The sequence below is a fragment of the Nannobrachium achirus genome (assembly GCF_963921795.1).
Source record: "Nannobrachium achirus genome assembly, chromosome: 14".
Lineage (NCBI taxonomy): Eukaryota > Metazoa > Chordata > Actinopteri > Myctophiformes > Myctophidae > Nannobrachium > Nannobrachium achirus.
Window position 1 is genome coordinate 19979549 of NC_137821.1, and position 20509 is coordinate 20000057.

At 42.5% G+C, this 20509-nt stretch overlaps 1 protein-coding gene across 1 annotated transcript; it reads right to left on the reverse strand.

The window, feature by feature from the left end:
- Positions 1-2470: 2470 nt before the first annotated feature.
- On the reverse strand, positions 2471-18646 carry LOC308297876 (solute carrier family 12 member 3-like; the record flags this gene model as incomplete). The annotated part of the gene is made up of 26 exons (XM_080741442.1): positions 2471-2609; positions 3501-3568; positions 4855-4984; positions 5242-5328; positions 5504-5615; positions 5995-6093; positions 6418-6471; positions 7836-7918; positions 8076-8182; positions 8280-8414; positions 8838-8949; positions 9439-9538; positions 10065-10220; positions 10352-10453; positions 10945-11068; positions 11684-11791; positions 12654-12811; positions 13341-13425; positions 13858-13988; positions 14868-14979; positions 15395-15505; positions 16586-16725; positions 17195-17290; positions 17723-17798; positions 18017-18151; positions 18314-18646. 26 exons carry the CDS (start codon positions 18644-18646, stop codon positions 2471-2473), a joined length of 3093 nt encoding a protein of 1030 aa, XP_080597568.1.
- Between the last annotated feature and the right edge of the window lie 1863 nt (positions 18647-20509).

A 20509-nucleotide genomic window follows, 5' to 3' on the forward strand; every position in this document is an offset into this window, starting at 1 on the left:
TAGTTTCATCGTTTGACAGCACAATCATCAGTGTATTTTGAATTATGGTCAATTTGTGTTTTCAGATATTTAACCACTTGAGAAGTCATTACCTAATGAACTTGTCCATTTACTCTGTACTTAGTCTAAGGCAATGGTTTGGTAATACAGGTGATTTCTTTTCAGACTGTAGGCCCTACAAGTTCACTGATTACATCTCTGTTTAACACACATCTTTATTTGTAATAAAAGGACTGAGAGAGGATGATCCAATCCATTCCAATTTATTTATAGAGCACATTTTTACAAACACTGGGTTTCCAAAGTGCTGCGCAATAGAAAATACATAAAAACAATCAAGAAAAATAATATAGTAAACATTTTCATAAAATAATGCAAGATAAATAAAATAAATTAAATCTGTAGTAAAAGCATCAGGTATCAGCAGGAGACATTAGTTCAAGCTGGGTTAAAAGCCAAAGTATAAAAAATGGATTTAAGGCAGCATTTAAAAGTTTCAACAGTATGGGCCCTTTTGATATAGAAAGGTAACTTCTTCCATAATTTAGGGGCTACAACAGAGAAGGTGATAACTGATATCAACCCCAGAGCTAATACATCCCTATAACTAGGGATGATAATATTGCAGTATTTGACGAATAGTACAAGCTAAAGTGACTTGCTGTGGAAAGACCAACCATAGCCACCACAGTTTAGGGTTCATCGTAATGTTATTTTCTTTCTGTCTCTGAGAACGAATAAGGCTATGTAATGAACAAATGATCAACCGGCATTCTGATGCACCCGTGACCGAGGTGAAATCCACTTTGATCATTTAAGGCATATATATTTGTTAACAGTTTTATTTATTCATGTAATTTATTGCGACCGAAGGTCGCATTTACCCTGAAAAACCTTGTCGCTTGAGTGACCTTCTGTAATCCTTCTGTACAGAAAGTGATGTCAGTGTGATGTCAGTGAGTTGTGACATCACTTCCTGTACGGGGCGGCTACACAAGACTAAGAAAGACAAAAAAAAGTGTGGTGGTCGTGGAGGCTGCGCAACAGCAAAACAAATATATATATACCTGTATATATATATAATAAAAAATATTAAAACAATATTAAACAAAATATTAATAATAAAATGCATGTCACTCAGGCCGCCACTGGTATCCATCCATCATCCATCCATGTGTGTGTGTGTGTGTGTGTGTGTGTGTGTGTGTGTGTGTGTGTGTGTGTGTGTGTGTGTGTCTGGTCTGGCCTGAACAACAGCGCCCCTCCCTTAACATGTGTGGTCAAAAAAGGTACTGTAGGCTACATACAGACAGACAGACAGACAGACATACCCACACACACGGCCGCGTATAGGAGCGTTGTGACCACCGCTCAAAAAAGAGAAGGATACACAAGACTAAGAAAGACAAAAAAAGAGAAGAATAAAAAAGAAAAAAAGGAGGAGGAGGATAAAGATACCAAAAGGAGAGAGAAGAAAGGGTGGATGAGGTACAATGTGCAGTCGGCAGTCTCAGAAAAGAAAATGTAACTGGCGGCCAGATAAAGTTATTAGGCCTGGATCCGACTTTAAGTCGACGCACATGATTCCAGAAGTGTAGCACTAATTCACTCTTGTATCAAACCGGTACTCGAAACGTTCTTAGAATTTAATATATTTTCTAAAGTAAATATGGGGGCGGCTGTGTTAAGAACGTTTCGTTGTCAAGCTCAACGTTGGGCATTTGGACCTATACATGGAGAAATGGAGCAAACCTGTTTGGCCTAAACATGGAGATGTGGAGAACACTATATATGGAGATAGTCCAGTCCATCATGTCATATGGGACTACCGTCATAGACAGTAGCCATTGTTAGGCCGGAGTCAATGGCTGTCTGTCTGTCTGACTGTCTGTACAGGAAGTGATGTCACATGACATACTTTTAATGCCCATATATGAGTCATTCTGTACCACATCTCCATGTTTAGGCAAACTCCACACAGAAAGGCCCTATCGCCAACCCCAACAAGGGTGTGGGCGATAGGACCTTTCTGTGTGGAGTTTGCATGTTCTCCCCATGTCTCCTAGGGTTGATACCCTCACAAAAACATGAACAAACTCCCCCCAGAATGACAACAAATCGTCAGAGAAACGCTGTGGTTGGCCAGATGGCCAAGAATTGGCGCGACCTCGCCCTTTAGGGCAAGGTCGCATGTCACCCTGAGGTCGCATGTCACCCTCAGGTGTCTTTCTAGTTTATTCTTTTGTTTTAAAATTGGTTTAAAGCAGTCATTTCTGCAGCTTTAGCTTTTGAATCAATTGTCCTTCTTATTTGTCTTCTTAAGCGTACGCTCAGCGGCGAGCATTGAACTTTGCAGTTCTCAGACGTGCAAATGTTCCGTTACAGAACATTGTCTCTGCTCCATCTTGCCAGGCATCCCACAGATTAATAAAGGTCCTGGTTGTCACGGATCCCCGTTTAAGATCACAGTTCACTGGCAGTAAAAAGTGAGGACGTTTTGCTGGTTTCCTCGGATAAGCACAGCAGGGCAGTGGAGATTGTAGGTCAACGTGTCCAGCCAGACCATGTAGAGAGCACTGGGACAGTCACTCTGGGGCACTGGAAGGCTCCTGCATGGGGACAATTCACCACATTCAACATTCAAGAAGCTGTTTGCAACTAATAATCTTAGTCTTAGCATCAGTTTATATAGCGCCTTTCAAGAAACCCAAGGATGCTTTACATCGAGATGGAAGGAACTTAAGAACATAAAGGGATTGTTCACCCCAAAATGTATTTTTTCTATCGATTACTCATCCCATTGAGACTTGAATTCATGGATATCTTTTGTTTTTTTGTCACACTTCTAAGCCAATAATTTGAGGAGACTCTTTGTGTCTCCAAAGGGAACAAGCAGGCTCTTTATGTCTCCATAGGGAACCACTGCTGGTCATCACATTATTGGCTTAGATATAAACCACTATCTAAACCTCTCTGTGTCAATTTATAACTGTTGTATCTGAGCAGATTTTTAAGTTTTATTGTTGCCTAATATAATATCAATATCATTCAAATTGATTGGCCACTCTCAGTCTCAATGTATTCCAAAACATGTAATAAAGTACATGTAATAAATGTAATAAAAGTGACATCACTGACAATGTGTTGACATGCAACTCAACCTAGAATACAACAACAAGGTTTGCATAACGAGCTCCAATCTCTAGCAAACATCTCATCGGTTTTCCATGGAAATGCACCTGGCTTATTTGTTTATTGGACTGTGTGAAGCCTACAGAATAATTTGAATGATTTCACTGTGTGTGTTTGTGTGTGTGTGTGTGTGTGTGTGTGTGTGTGTGTGTGTGTGTGTGTGTGTGTGTGTGTGTGTGTGTGTGTGTGTGTGTGTGTGTGTGTGTGTGTGTGTGTGTGTGTGTGTGTGTGTGCGCGCGTGTGCGTGTGCGTGCTCGTGTGCGTGCTCGCGTACGATTCTGATTAAAGACTGCATTTATGATACTCACACTAGAACGAGAGCAGCTTGTTGTGAATTCCTCCGGATAAGTTCGTTCAGCCTCACCTTTCTCTCAGACTGTAAAGGCCAAAGGGTAGATACTTTTTATTTTACATTAAGTAATGAAGAAATACTGAAATTGGCCATGTTGGCTTAAAGCTCACTACTTTTTTCCCCCCACAATATCTTCCCCGAACCTAGTGATCTGCAAGCTCACAATTCTGTTGTGTATAAACAAAAGTGAGTTTGTAGATCTGACAGTTCCGTTGAATGTTCTCCCAAGAATAGCGAAGCTTTAGGGTTTGAAAAAAGTTAACACTCTGCATAAATTGCAAACATACTCTATGACACTGACTTTTGGTTATAGTTTTCTTAAAAACTTCAAAATTACAAAACGTTGTTGTGAAATGTTGCAACCCACTTGAAATGTATTTTGTGTTTATTAAAGAGCTGGAGAGAGAGAGACTTACTGAACAAACACTCTACAGCAGGGGTAGGAAACCTTAGGCACGGGTGCCAACATTGGTACAGGGAAGGGTGATCACAAGTGTGAGCGAGAGGTTATTCTTTTAAAATAAATTACAAAAATATTTAGTCAGTTAAATTCAGTCCCCTCACATCTGTATGCAAATTAGATCCCGCACATAATTCTACATTCATTCAAACTCTGAACTCTGACTGCGGAGGGAGTCTGTGAGTTATTGCTCTAAAAATGGTCATTACAAAGAAAAAGGATGAAGACCACAAGGACTTCTTTGAGGTGTTGGTATTAGGCAGGGTGTTTTGACTGTACTTGTGCTGTTCTACATTTTTGTCTAATACAATATTCAATATGGCACACTGACTAAGTATCAAGAAACAAAAAAAAGCACTTTGTGTCAAAAAGGTTGCCAACCCCTGCTCTATAGCAATCACAGTATAGTGCAGGGGTCTTCAACATGAGGTCCGGGACCCCTAGGGGGTCCTCAGAGATACTACAGGAGGTCCTCCAAATCTTTGTGTGGTAGAAACTTTTTTTCTCCTTTAACCACTTGATCCCTAGCGTCCATATTTGGGGAGAAATTTAGCCAAAAATAGCAGATCTACAAGCTCACAGCGCCTCGCGCCGCAAGACGTTGTGAGCTTGTAGATCGGCTATCTTCGGCAAAGAGGTTTCGTGTAGAGGAGGAAAAGAGCAGACTAAGTAAATAGTGATATATCAAGTTTATTAATTATTGACGGTTCAAGTGGTTAAATATCTGGAAACGCAAATTTACATTAACCCAAAATACACTACTTGCGCTGTCACACGATGAAACTATATGGTATCTATGGGTTGTGGGGGTCTCTTTAACCTTGTTAAACAGACACACATACACACACACCTTGAGTCTGAAGGCCTCAAGCTCCTTAACAGATATCTTCCAGGGACAGCGTTGTCTCAGCTCTTCAACACCACTGTCCTCTTCATCCTGTAGTCTGAACAGAGCCACGTCGTCTTCGAACCTCCTGAGGCTGTGGAGGTGACGCACACACACACACACACACACACACACACACACACACACACACACACACACACACACACACACACACACACACACACACACACACACACCACCATCAACACACTGCACCATCCATCTAAACCTGTATCTTTGCCATTTCTTTGGGTTTCTTCTGCTATTAACCACTTGGGTATGCCACATCGGCAAACATTTCACAAAGTTTCAGACAAAAGAAAAGTCTAAAAACATCAACAATGGGCATACTTTTTGGCATGAGGGGGTTTCTCGCTGTCTGTCATTACGATGACAACGTGAAAGTCTAGCCGGAACCTCTTTAGCAGCGAAATCATCCTGAGAATGTACAAAAATGTCAGTGAGTACTGAGTTCATTGAAGTAAACGTAGAGTTTTCTATGCAACAGGGAACACATCTAACTAGTGTTCATTTATTAACTGTAAATATTCCATGAGCCATGTATGACAATGAGCAGGGACACTAAATAGAGATGACAGTAACAGAAACCTACTCATTGCGGCCTTCCTCCATGTTGTGTTGGTCTCCTATGATGAAGACCCGGACTTTGCTGTGGCTCCAGCGCTTTCTCCTGGTGAGCAGGTAGGGCACAAGTAGTGTCAGACCTACAGTATGAGACCAGAGCAGAGACAGGATGGGAATGTGTGCATATTGGCAGCCAAGCTCCAAACATCTTTTACCAGGCCCCAGATCAGATCCATTCAGACACACACACACACACACACACACACACACACACACACACACACACACACACACACACACACACACAACATAAAGTTACAGCGGATGAGGAAAAAGTAAGGTATAGGGCAGTGTGGTAGGAAGTGGAACTCCCCACTGATTCGGTACTGGCCCTGACACCCCCAACCACTACCTTTGAGATAGGCCTAATTGTAAGGGAAATACATATTTTAAAATGTGAGGGTGCTTGCGTGTGTGTTTATGAGAGTAAACCTGGGCGCCACAGAGCTAAACTCTCACCTCCATCATCGGAGACCCAGTAAACATCTATGGTCTTCTTGCCTTGGTCGCTTTGAAACACAGTCTTGACCTGCTCACTGGTGACTTTATCACTATCACCTGGATGTGAAGAATAGGGGGGAGAGAGAGAGAGAGAGAGAGAGAGAGACAGAGACAGAGACAGACAAAGAGAGACAGAGTGAGTATCAGTGAGTGAGTGAGTGAGTGAGTGAGTGAGTGAGTGCGTGCGTGAGTGACAGAGAGAAAGGCAAGGACGAGTGTCTGTGTTTTGACATTCATTTATTATTGTATTATTGCATTGTCGTTGTTTGATTGCTGTTTTTGATTGTTCAAGCACTTTGTAATATTGTTTAAAAAAGTGCTATACAAATTAAGTTGTATTATATCATTATTATTATATTTACAGTATTAGTCAGTGCTCACCTGAGCTCCTGTCAGGGGAATAGCGGTCCCCATCGGGCTCAAAGGCCTGGTTCACTGGAGAAGAGTACAGAGCACATCAAACATTGCACTGACGACATCACTGCTTTTATTCAACTATAGATAGTGATACGACCTGATGACCTGCAGACAGGCCATATTATGGTAAGCAAAGTGCTGGCAGTGATAGTACTCAAATGTATTTTTACTCAAGTAAAAGTACCAATACCCTATTGTAGAAATAGTTTCAAATTGCCATACACAGTATAGCCTTGTGGTTTTGTAATAATAATCAAAATCCACAATAACTATAGTGGAGTAAAAGTCCAATATTTGCCTTTGAGATTTAGTGGAGTAAATGTATTTAACATTGGAAATACTTCAGTAAAATAAAAATCAAACCTCGGTTCGAAGTGGAGCGGTGAATTTGAGCAGCTGTACCCTATGTGAGTGAGTGAGTGAGTGAGTGAGTAAACTGTGCCTGTGAGTGAGTGGTGAGTGTGCCTGGCCTGCACAAAACAGCGCCCCTCCTTTAACTAGTGTGTTGTGTGTGGCCACTCAAGGTATTGCCAGGCTACGGACATGGCCAGCCAGCCACCCACCCAGCCAGCCACCCAGCCAGCCACCCAGCCACCCGCATACCCACGGACATACCTGTCTATTGGGAGCGCTTTCACCGCTCCAAAAATGCATCATACTTGTAGTCTTGTACTTAAGTATACCACTGAGTGCTGGATCAGAGCAAGGCAAGCGATGTGAACTCTTTATCTATCCAACATGGTAAACAGACAAGTACTGTAGGCCTGCGGTGCTAAGTGTAAATAAAGTTTATTTCTAATTACACTAGCAGGCAGACATCAAACGTCTGTAAATAATATATTGACAAGCAAACAGCATGTGTTTGTGGACAAGACAACAACATTACATCGGAATATCTGTCTACCCGTATGGGCGTCATTACTTAACCACCTTCATTTGGGTTCTGATTTGAATGTATAAGATAGATAGGCTGAAAAAGTTCACATTAGCCTAACGCATGACTTGTACTTAAAACAGATCTACAAGCTTGCAAAGCATTACACTGCCACACGTTGCAAGCTTGTAAGTCCGCTTATTTCTGTGTGCGACACCTGTGTGCAAGTTTGAGGACAACGGTCAATGTCATTGTCACCATAGTCTTGTTCTATGTTCGATCTTTTGGATACCAACAGGAGCATCTGTCAATCTGTCATCATCAATAAGGATATTTGTAATGCAATAATTCAATTAGGTTATGATTTCAGACTAGTCTTACGAACCATTCTATCTATATTCAGAGTAAAAGACAATTGAGAGTACATGTCTCAACACTGTCAGAACAGTGTTTTGAACAGAATATTCATATCATTCATATACTGTATGAGGTCATAGGGGGTTCTTGCCTTCACAGTCAAACTGCTCAGAGACATCCAGTCCATCCATCATCCTCAGCAGACATAGACAGTGGTTAGAGTCAAACGTATCACTGCAGAAGAGAACAATATTATACTTAGTCACTCGATGGTGCCGCTTTCTGAAAACAAAATGGAACAAACTGCAGAAACAAAGCGAGTCTTGCAAGAGACTATACAGTACATTAGGCTTTAATCTGGGATAAAAGCAGACACAAAGTGCATACTCACTATATGGTCTTGATGTAGTCATCCAGGCTCTCGGGAGAACATTCTCTCCAGTTGTTCTTAAAGCCCAGAACCAGAGTGTTGGGCCTCAGCTTCCCAAGACCAGACGCCTATAGAGGAACGAACAAATGACAGAATATTGAACATTGCACACATTATCAGACTCAGACACATGATATAACGACCCCTCTTCTTACTGGGCTATACCTGAAGCAAATGTCGAGCTCCGCTCCTGAGAGAGTCGCTAGCGAAGGGTGTGTAAAACGAGCGCACCTTCCTCTTGTTTAACCATTTCACCAAACTGTCTGTTGTGTGCTGGGGCAGAGTCTGTCCATCCTGGTCCTAAATGAGCAGAGATACATCATTCAACAGAGATTTCTTTCAGTAATATTCCTACAGACTTTCCCCCAGGATGGCATTTAGAAAGTAGGGCTCATTTTGGTTCATTTGATGTCCTGCTTTTCTTTGGTTCACTCAAAGTCCTGCATATGGGCAAGGTTTAATGACAAACCAGGTGCCCACGGCGAGAGGACGAGAGGACGAGCGCAAAGCCTGAGTAGGCAAGCCATTTCGGATGGAATTGGTTATCATACACAAAACGAGCGCTCCCTTTCCCCGTCTGAGCCATTCACAGGGTGTCTGAGCTCAAGTGTCTGCAACTCTGCATGCCATTCCAGGAAAAACAATACAGTTCAGTGACTTTAATAGTTCTATTAAAAATGTCTTTGTGTTTTTTCAAGAAAGATAGACTATCACACTACTGACCATGAGTATGTGTCCACAGATCATCAGGCTTATGTTCTTAGTGACGGAGGCAACAAAGTCCACCAAAGCTGGGCGTTGGTTTGGAGGCCCAGTTAAAACCAGGCACTGAGGTCTGGAAGGAGAAGAAACCCAAATATAAGATAGAGGGAGATAGTCAGAGTCAATAACCTCCGTAATGATGAGATGCACAGCAATTTAAGGATTGTAGAAACTGGTAGTTTCTATGAAAAGTCAGAAGCGTCATATAGATAACAATGTGGTAGTTGTTTTTGAAGGTGTAAATAATAACAGAAACATTGAACTTTCTGATCTTTGTGTGTGAAATTACCAATACCTATCTGAAAAGAAAAACACTATGGAACAGCTACAGTAGCTAGCCAGCCTTAAACGAAACATCCATACAATTCTTCTGACCAGATGTTGAAACAGTTTGTGTTAAGAATAATGAGCGCAGTGATGCCCAGCAGTGCCAGCCCAGTACAGGACCGTCCGCACCATGTCTGAACTGAACTCTCTGAAGGTTCTATTAATGGAGCACTGAATGCTGCAGAATGCCTTGTAAATCATGCAGCTTGAACATGGTGTTCTTGTGGTTCCTCACCTGAAGTTCTTGACATGATCCTCCACCCCTGAGAGTGAGACAGAATAAGACAGAGCCTTGTTGTATTTACCTGCCTGGACTGACGAACCCCAGTTCACCTCTGTGGGGTCAAACACATGAAGAGAGAGGGGGGTGAGAATGATGAGAGCGTAACAGAGAGAACGAGTTCCTGGGTCAATCCTTGGCATCTCCAGTGTCCTTGAACAAGACACTTAACGCTCAACTGATGGTGCCTCCTTGCATGGTTTACACACCGCCAGTGTGTGAATGTGTGTGAATGGGTGGCATTTGGAGAATACCACTATATACATCATTTACCATTTACAGAGCTTGGCTATAGACACTAGGCCCAGAATAAAGACACAAAAGATTTATCATTCACAACTTAATACCAAAGGAATGTCACCATTTCAGTTCCCAATGAAAATACAGGCAAAACACACTACTGATTACTTATGACATCACAGTCCTGTCCTTGATATCTTGGTATTCTCACATAAACCTTGTGAGCGAACATCACTTTGTCACACGTTATTCCAGGTTTAGAAACCATCAACAGAGCTCAGGTCATCAGTGACTCACTGGGTTTGTTGTAGGTGACATAATCAAGCAGAAAGAATACTCACTGGGTTTGTTGTAGGTGACATAACCAAGCAGAAAGAAGATGATGCAGAAGGTTGTCAAAGCTGCCCACCAGGTCAACAGGAACATCAGTACAACTGAGATCACAGCACCAAACAGAGCTGTCCATTTACTGTAGTATTGAAATGACGGTCTCCAGCCTATAGAGGGCGACAGGTGACAAAGACACGCTTTAATAGAGGCTCTGGTGCGATTTCAAAGCTGTCTTGACCAAGTGAGACAATGACATGATTATGCAATTATGCATTATGTTGTGTTTTTCCTGTCTCACCGGGGGAGTTGGTGATCGACGCGTGGAAGCAGCTGAAGTTTATGAGGGCATATGAACAGAGGAAGAAGTTTGAGATGAGAGGCGCGATGGCATTCAGCTCAGCTGTATCAAGAGAGAGAGACCAGGCATTAGGGAGGCATTAGGTTTTCAATCTTTTTGTGACACCATTTGGCAAGTAAAAATCTCCAGGCACACCTGTGTTCATAGGGGAAATACTGTAGCAGATCTACGACCTGCGTTGATCTATTATTTCAGCAATTCTTTTGAAAATGTTTAGATATGCCCAAAACAGAGACACCAGGTTGAAAGTGTGTGGTCGTCACAGAATCCCAAGGCACCCCTGGATTTGTCTGATGGCACACTGTGTGTCTCAGCACACTATTTGAGAACCACTACTTTTTTACACTTTAAAACTGGGTAATTCTGATAACAAAGAACATATAGTAGCTTTTTCACTCATTTTCTAATAATCAATCAATCAGTGGTTCTATTATTTGTCCAATATCACAGACGAAGTAGCCTAGGTCTTTTCCCAGATTGAGTATAAATGTGGGTCAATAATCAAGAGTTGCACAGTGTTATATTGTACTTACCAATAAGAATGAAGGCCACAGCGATGACATAGCAAAGTACATAGGCCCTGAGTGGCTCATCATTTTTGCCATATCCCTTCGCAAAGAATCCAATGTAGGGGTAGATGTTGTCTCTGCACAGACACTGAAAAACAAGCAATCGCAATGAACTCTCAAAACTAAACAGTAGCATCAGAATTTATCATTCCTAATAACGTAGTCAGAGATAATTGTTTATTTAAATATAAATATTCTTTATTGAATTTTCCAGTGTGTGTGTGTGTGTGTGTGCGTGCGTGTTGTCAAAGTTGCATGTAAAAGAACACGCGCACGTGCATGCGCACGCGCACGCACGTGCGCGTGTTCTTTTACATGCAACTTTGACAACTTTCTTACGAAACATGAAAATTAGAACCATAAATAGAACAGGTGACTTCACTAGAGGCCTTTAAGTCTTTATTGAAGACTCTTTTTTTTCACTGTGGCCTTTGACACTGTTTGATTGTGTAAATCAGACCCGGGGTGGAGGTCGGCACTCGTATAACTAATGCTGTTTGTAGCCCTCTTTATTTTTCTCTGCATAATGCATTAGTTGTCATGCTTCTTTTTTGGTTTTCTTGTCTTAATCTGTTTTCTTTGTCTTGTCAGTCTTGTTCCTTTGTGTTTAACCTGCATGTACAGCACTTTGGTGGTCGTTGTAATGTGTTTTATACCTAAATATAGTTTGAGTTGAGTTGAGTTGAGTGCATCCGTTATTCACCTGAAACACTTTAGGCGCAGAGACAAGGAAAGCGAGGGCTGATGACAGACTGGCTGCAAAGACACCGGCTGTGATGAGGTAGTAGAACCCTGACACCTGACCCAGTACCTGTGGAGTGGACAGCAGTGAGTTTAGAACCTTGACACCTGGGCCAGTACCTGTGGAAGGGACAGCAGTGAGTTTAGAACCTTGACACCTGGGCCAGTACCTGTGGAAGGGACAGCAGTGAGTTTAGAACCTTGACACCTGGGCCAGTACCTGTGGAAGGGACAGCAGTGAGTTTAGAACCTTGACACCTGGGCTAGTACCTGTGGAAGGGACAGCAGTGAGTTTCAGCAGTGGATGGGGGAAAAGTACTAAATTATTTTACTAAAGTATCAATGCTGCAACGCAGAAACACTCTTTTAGGGCACGGTCACCACACTTTTATACTAAACTATGAGGGTGGATTCTGCCAATGCATTTCAATGGGAATGGAGTGGTTTGCTGCCATTTGTGGATTTCTGCAAGAAAACGCCCCATTGCCTTTGAAATGCATTGGCAGAATCTGCCCTCATAGGTACAGTAGAATACATGTTAAAAGTCTGGTAATCAAAATTGTACAGAGTAAAAATACAAAAGTATTGGCATCATAATACTAGAACCAAAAGTAAAAGTACTCATAATGCAGAATAACCCCTTTCAGTTATATGTGTAAAATATTTTCACAACACGTTGCATCGCGACACGTTGCAAGCTCGGATCGGATATTTTCAAACAGCCAAAGTTTAAATAAGGCTGAAGTCATTAATTCAAATCTACAAAGTAGTAACTAGAAGTTTGGAAATTGGAAAAGTACCTAAAATTGTACTGTACAGTACTTGAATAATAGTTACTTTACACTGTGTTTCAGTCATTCTTTCATACCCATAGTTTCAGTAACACTATACTGTCTGCACAGACACAGTGTGCAGACAAAGCTGTAGAGTACCTTTAGGTTATTAGCCAGTCCAAACCCACAGGTCTTTGATTGGATGCAGTGCGTGAAGTTCCACCCCAGGCTGCATCCCAGACCCACACAGCCCTGCGTGTCATTCCCTGTCAGGGTGTCATTCAGGCTGCCTGAGGCGTCCCGCAAAATACATGATCCTGGGGGGACATAAATAAAGGGGCAGCATAAAGATTTATATAATGTATCTCTCTCTCTCTCTCTGTGTGTATGGACAGATGCATGGATGGATGGTTAAAACATTATGAAAATTGTCAGGAATTATTTCAAACTAGAAAGGTGCAACTCTGGGAAATTCAAGTGTGGTTGCACTGACACTGACAATTTATATATACTGTATAGTATATATTGTTATAAACTATATCAATATTGTGATGTCATGTGAAGCTTGACCAATTTTGTCTGATTGGACATTATATTGTGCCAGATATCTGGCCTTACATCCCAGATAACTTCAGTCAAAACCACACTAATACACCTTGAAACCTAGACATATGTATTGTGTATATGTGGTTTTAGCAGCTTGTTTCTGACCTACAGTACTAGCTATTAAAGGTTATCCTCCAAGACAAGTCACTCTTGACCAGAGGATCAATGCCCTAGCGTTTCTGTAAATACAATCATCATAATGGCACACTGTTCACTTTCTGCCATTCAAATGTAACTCACCCATGGTTGCAGAAATGGCAAGGTAGCTGACAGTTGTCCATAAAATGGCCATCAGGGTGCCTTTAGGGATAGCCATTGCTGGGTTCTGCAAAAAAATAAAAAAAATAAAAAGTAAATAAACATTTGGAGTAATGCCATGTTATAAGACAATGCTAACAGCAAGAAATGCTGTGTCAAGGCTAATACAGCATTAATAATAAATAATACGTTGTTGTAGTTTTAGTAGCCTCAACAGCAGCAGTAGTAATAGCCTATATACAGTATTATTTTGATCATGTTTAGTTTTTTTTTTTGCATAAAGTACAACAACAAAACAATAAGGTATATTTGAAAAAAGGAATTGTTAAATGTCCCCACCATGTGGAAAAATAGGAGAACTGCCAAATGTTTAAAATACTATACTGTAGGCCTACTACTAGTAGTAGGCTACATACAGTAGTAAGTGGTGATAGTGTTAGTAGTAACAACAGTAGTAATGTCATATCTCTAATTGTTAGAGCCTTGGTTCTTTCCCTACTTTGAGGTCTCCAGAGATGTTGGCCCCAGACAGGATGCCGATGGCGGAGGGGAAGAAGATGGCAAACGCCTGGAAGAAGCTGCCTTGGGCTCCTCTCCAGTCTGGCAGCAGATTAGACATGAAGATCTCCCCTGTTGAAGTACATGACAATCACACGCCATGTTATGTTAATACAGTATTTACGGTGTGACACTTTATGACACTTATGACAAATATCATTCACATATCTAGAAATGCAGTTCCTAGAGAAACTGCGTGGGCTCTCTGAAAACACCCACAAAATATTATGGGCAGTACAAAAAGTACACATCCAAATACCAAATACAAACATGCACCCTGCACATGCAGGTGTAGAATATATAGCATTATACCATTATATTACCATTATATAAATGTAAGGCAGAATTCGTTAATGAAAACATGTGTACATCAAACCTGCGTTTTAAGTACCAAACAACATGGATGGCAGTAATATAAATGGTAAGACTAAATTCATTTCCCATAGGAATTCACAAATCTCACAAAGTATAAAAGATTCTAACGAGAAAAACGATACAAGCACACATAACAGTGTAAAGCTGAACAAGTTGAAGTTTTGTCAAAATGTGTAGCTAAAACTAAAAGGCTTTAGGTCATACCGGCAACATGAAATCCAAGATCAATCCGGAAGCCACACCATTATTTCGACCTTGTCTTGTTGTTTTCAAAAGAACTTAGCAGTGAAGTGACTCATTGTAAATCTATTGTAATGAGGCTGTCTGTCTGTGTGTCACTCTGTCTACAATAACTCATACACTGTGTCATCATCGAATGAACAACCCAAGGCCACCACGCAAACCTCATAGCAGATCTGAGTACAATTTGACACTCTGAAGTTCAAAGGTGCAGTTCAACACCGTAATGACTCATGCATGAATTGTAAGTTCAATCTGAACTATGAAACTATCATCGTCATGATCATCATTGTGCTGCTTGTCTGAAGCTATTTCAATTCCCTCCCAGAAACTCACGGTTGTAGCTGAAGATGCCCATGGCTTGTCTCTCTGGACTTGTAGGAATCACTGTTCCCACAAAGTAGTTGCAGAATGAGACCATCAGAACCAGGAAGAACACGATCTGAGCCTGAGAGGTGGGAAGATTTTTTGTACAAGAAAGAGAGAGAGAGAGGGGGGGGGGGGGGGAGATCTTTACTTTTCTTAAATGGTGTCTTAAAGTTTAGTCATTTGTAAACAAGTTTGCTAACTTCTATTTACAGGTAGGGGGAGAAAAAGAAAATATATACATTATATACCGGTATACCCTAAGCTGCCGTTTGCTTATACTGTAGTGTATATGCTATTAACGTAGGCTTTTACTCTTACTTGGTTAGTTAACATAATTTTGTTCTGCTGTGCACTTTCCCTGTACGTATAAATAATGATAATAAAGTTAACCTCGAAGGTGACAGGCAACATGAACAGTCCTGAATTGACAGCATACAAATGGAGGAAATGACTACAGTATACTATTAAATTAATGTGAGTGTTGTCAAGCAGACCTTTGCCTCCCACTCCATTCCAGCCAATGAGATGATGAGAAGTAGGGTCACCGTGACGACACCCACGATACGGATGTCATTGATGTCATCCACCATAACGATTCCAACCTCCTACAGTACATGAACACATGCAATAACACAGCCATTGTCAGATACATTGCAAACACAATTAGAGGTGGACTTCAATGCCTTGCTCAAAGGCAGGTCGACAAAGGTGGAAATACTATCATGGAGATGACCTTTTGACTAGCCTGGGATCACTTCCAATTTCGGCTTTCTGATCCAGTGATCCAGTTTTAACCCAAAACAATTCCCCGAACTCAAGGACACAATTTTAGGGCCTACCCAATAAAACCCTTAATGCCGCATAGTTTTGCTTATTTTTTGAAAAGTTAGTTTGGTATATCCATATTTTAGTCTAACTCGCAGCGACTGGCAAGACTACACTTCTCGAACATTTAAATAGGGATTGGGGAAACAAACAGGGGGACCAAAACAAAGCAACGCCGCTTCCTCTGCCTGCTGTCGGTTTAGGCCACGCCAGAGGCCGGATCACATGGTGGAAAGTCTGGTGACGCGAGGTTACCTTTTGACTAGCCTTGTGAAGCACCAGGCCACTCTGTTGCACCACAGGCACAGAGCTACGTGTAGCACTGGGATTTGAACTCATAACTCCTTGAGGTTCAAGACAGGCAGTTAACCGGTTCAGAGAGACAATGCAAGCCTCAGGCTGCTGTCGACTGAAGTAACGTACGTGGCACCATCGGCAACATACACTAAACTGCCTTTGAGCAAGCCACTTCATCCAAATCTGTTCCAGGAATTAGGAACCACATGTCCCTGTACTCTGACCTTTCTCTGTAAGAGTACAGAGTATGTATGCGTGTAATGTATGCGTTTGTGAGTGTGCTTGGCTGCTTACGCACCCGTCCCATGTGATTGCACGTGCGTGCGTGCATGTTTGCGTTTGTGTTAATTTCTTTGAAAACAATTATTGTCTCACTGCAACATCTTGATGTGAAAAACATGAAAACCGCTCTGACCACAGCTTCTGAGTGGAAGAATGATAACAGGAAAATGTCGAATAAAACAACATCCTCGACACAAATTAACTTGACGTTGTCTTACAAATTAGATCATTGAATCGAGTAAAAACAAAAACAATACTTATATGGAGATGATTACGAGTACCTGAAGTAGGTCACAAACTGTCTCTGCGAAACCCACAGTGTTGAGAGCACAAGCCAGGGCATTGGCGAAGGAGAACACCATCCCGATAGGCCCGCCCATCTCAGGCCCAAGGGTTCGGGAGATCATGAAGTAGGCTCCACCTGGACAGTGCATCAGACCAAAGATTTAAAAATGTTTTACTTATTATTGTTATCCGGGGCAAGTTGGCTGGGCATGCCTACTATTTTTCAGCAGAACCTCGCTTTTCAGTCATAAATGTTGTAGATAACCCCAGTATCTCCAATACCCCCTAGTACAATAACAGTCCTCCCCCAGGTTTGCAATTGCTACTTTGTGGGGACATTACACATAGTCTACTATCTTTGTGGGGACATTCCATTCATTTTGAACCCTAACCCTAACCCTAACCCTTAACCTAACCCCTAAACACCTTGTGGGGACCTATTAATAAGTACCCACAAGGTATTGTGCAAGGATTGTACTATCTTTGTGGGGACATGAGGTCCCCACAAAGTAGTAATTCCCTGTCCACACACACACACACACACACACACACACACACACACACACACACACACACACACACACACAATGACAATGGTCACTGACCTGAGACCACCTTTCCATTGGTGGCGATGGCAGAGACGGAGAGGGCGGTCACTGTAGTCACGACTACCGACATCGCAATAATGAGCCAGGTCAACACTGATGGAAAGAGGAAGCATAAGACCTCATTAGCTTCATAGATTTTCATTCATTCATTTGGTAACTTGTTTTTAGTTTCGTAATCTTTTTTTACCATATATTAGCATTCCTAATCTGGGTCAGACATTTGGCAAAAAAATGCTTTTTTGTAGAAGAGATTTGGTGTAGAGGGAAAAAGGAGGGTACAAATGATAGACCCCTGGGGGACTGTAAACGTAAATGGTCATGCTTGATAGTGTGTTTTCTTGAACATTTACAACACATAAGGAATACAAGAGCCTGTTTCTTTTTCATGTCTCTTTTGGTCAATTTTGACTGCTGTTCTCACCCAGTGAAGCTCTAATGTTGACCACACATAGTATTCTGAGTGTCGAGAGGGAGAGAAGCTCCCTCAACAAAGGAATGAAGGGAATTGAGGTGATGATGACTCACAGATGCCCGCTTGGGAAGTGATCCATGATAAACGGAGAAACAGGATGACACCCCAGATGTTCAGCATGCAACGCATCTGCAACATTCAGTACAGAAATCAATCAGCAGACCAAAAAAGAAGGAAAAAAGAATATGATAAATAATTGAAAAAGAAACAAGTGTGCATATATGCAGGTAATTTGTGTACATTTTCCTCAAGGCAAATGATGCGTTTGAGTGCATTATGCATTGCATACACATCCCTGCTTCTGTGCAAGTACGGTATGCACAGCATTGCACACTTCCATCCCTCACCATGACTCCAGTCACCCAGCCAAAGCGTACAGGGGCCTTCTTCTCTGCCTGTGAACCTTCTGCCTCCTCCGATTCACTGACCCCTGGCAAACTGCAAACTTCAGAATCGTCTGTGATGTTCCCTGACGCATTATCCTGTTATGTAAATAATGAATTATAGATAAGAAACAGTTTTCTTGCACATACACTTTGAAAAAATAATTGTAGCATACAGTATTGTGTTTGTTCACCTACTTACTTGGCTCATAAATGAATAGGTCACAAAAAAGTACACTGAGAAATGAGATGAGGGCTCACATTGAAAGCTTTGCGGAGAACCTCCAGTGAAGGCCGGTTCCGTGACTGCCCCCCGGCATGCAGGGAGATGGAGTAGAGGTCCATCTGTGGGACCATGTCCACCGTGCTGTAGATGGAAGATCTCCGACTCGTGTCGTCTGCATCCGACGCATCGATCACAACAGCAGGGGGAACTCCTAGATGTGCAGAATCTTGGTTTTGTCTGGTGGGGTCTGATTGGCGACGTGATGAGTACCTCGGAGGACCTTCCTTGCTGGCGCAGAAGTGGATTCGAGGGTGAGCCTGTTGTTGTCGGCCTGTTGCCCCAGCACTTTTGGATGTGCGCTGGCCCATGGCCACACTACACAGTTCTTCTGATCATAAAGGAATAGGAGTAACATTTGTGATTTAGAGTTAAAGTTCTTAAGATATTTCAGAGGAGAGTAGAGGCAGTCTTACACTACTGATTGAGAATTAATAATACTAGAAGCTGGGCCGCCCAGCGTCTAGTCGGCGACCTGGCCAACTCGGAACAACGTAAATAGGGAATGAATGCCCCGCCCTTTAATGCAAACCCCATTATACCTGTTGTCATAGGACCCGTTTTGACCATCTGTTTGCCTGTGTCCATTTATGCCCATATATGGAGATATCTGTTATCTGTCTGTCTGTCAGCGTCCATTTTATGTCCATATATGGAGATCACTGCAGATATAGTTCTGGGTCCATTTTATGCCCATATATGCCCATATATGGAGATATCTGTCTATTTGCGTCCATTTCACGCCCATATATGGAGATCTCTGAATCTGTCTGTCTGTGTCCCTTTATGCCCGTATATGGAGATCTTTGTGATTCTGCGTAAATTTTATGCCCATATATGCCATTTGCGTCCATTTTATGCCCATTTATGGAGATCTCTGTATCCGTCTGTCTGTGTGTCTGTCTGTGTCCCTTTATGCCGTATGAGATCTCTGAATCTGTCTGTCTGTGTCCCTTTATCCATTTTATGCCCATATATGGGGGCATTCATTTTATGCCCATATATGGAGAACGCGCGTGCCCGTGGGACGAACGGTTCTCATATGGGGGCATTCATTTTATGCCCATATATGGAGAACGCGCGTGCCCGTGGGACGAACGGTTCTCGAGATACGCGGATTACCTACATACATACACACTCACAGAGATTTTTTGTTGACTCATGTGGCGTACGTCTGCCCATATATGCCCATATATGGAGATATCTGTCTATTTGCGTCCATTTCACGCCCATATATGGAGATCTCTGAATCTGTCTGTCTGTGTCCCTTTATCCATTTTATGCCCATATATGGGGGCATTCATTTTATGCCCATATATGGAGAACGCGCGTGCCCGTGGGACGGAACGCGCGTGCCCGTGGGACGAACGGTTCTCGGAGATCTCTGAATCTGTCTGTCTGTGTCCCTTTATCCATTTTATGCCCATATATGGGGGCATTCATTTTATGCCCATATATGGAGAACGCGCGTGCCCGTGGGACGGAACGCGCGTGCCCGTGGGACGAACGGTTCTCATATGGGGGCATTCATTTTATGCCCATATGGAGAACGCGCGTGCCCGTGGGACGAACGGTTCTCGAGATACGTGGATTACCTACATACATACACACTCACAGAGATTTTTTGTTGACTCATGTGGCGTACGTGATGTCAGAGCCTTTTATGAAGTGATGTCACAATGAGTCAGAGCTTTCGCCGATTTCCTCAGAAACAGCCTGATGTCAACAATCAACCCCGCATAAGGAGATTCCGAACGTTTCGCGCCGGTTTGGGAAAACCGCGCGTCGGGTCGGGTCGAGACCCGGCACTGCACTCCGTGCCGTGGCCATATATGGGGGCATTCATTTTATGCCCATATATGGAGAACGCGCGTGCCCGTGGGACGGAACGCGCGTGCCCGTGGGACGAACGGTTCTCGGAGATCTCTGAATCTGTCTGTCTGTGTCCCTTTATCCATTTTATGCCCATATATGGGGGCATTCATTTTATGCCCATATATGGAGAACGCGCGTGCCCGTGGGACGGAACGCGCGTGCCCGTGGGACGAACGGTTCTCATATGGGGGCATTCATTTTATGCCCATATGGAGAACGCGCGTGCCCGTGGGACGAACGGTTCTCGAGATACGTGGATTACCTACATACATACACACTCACAGAGATTTTTTGTTGAC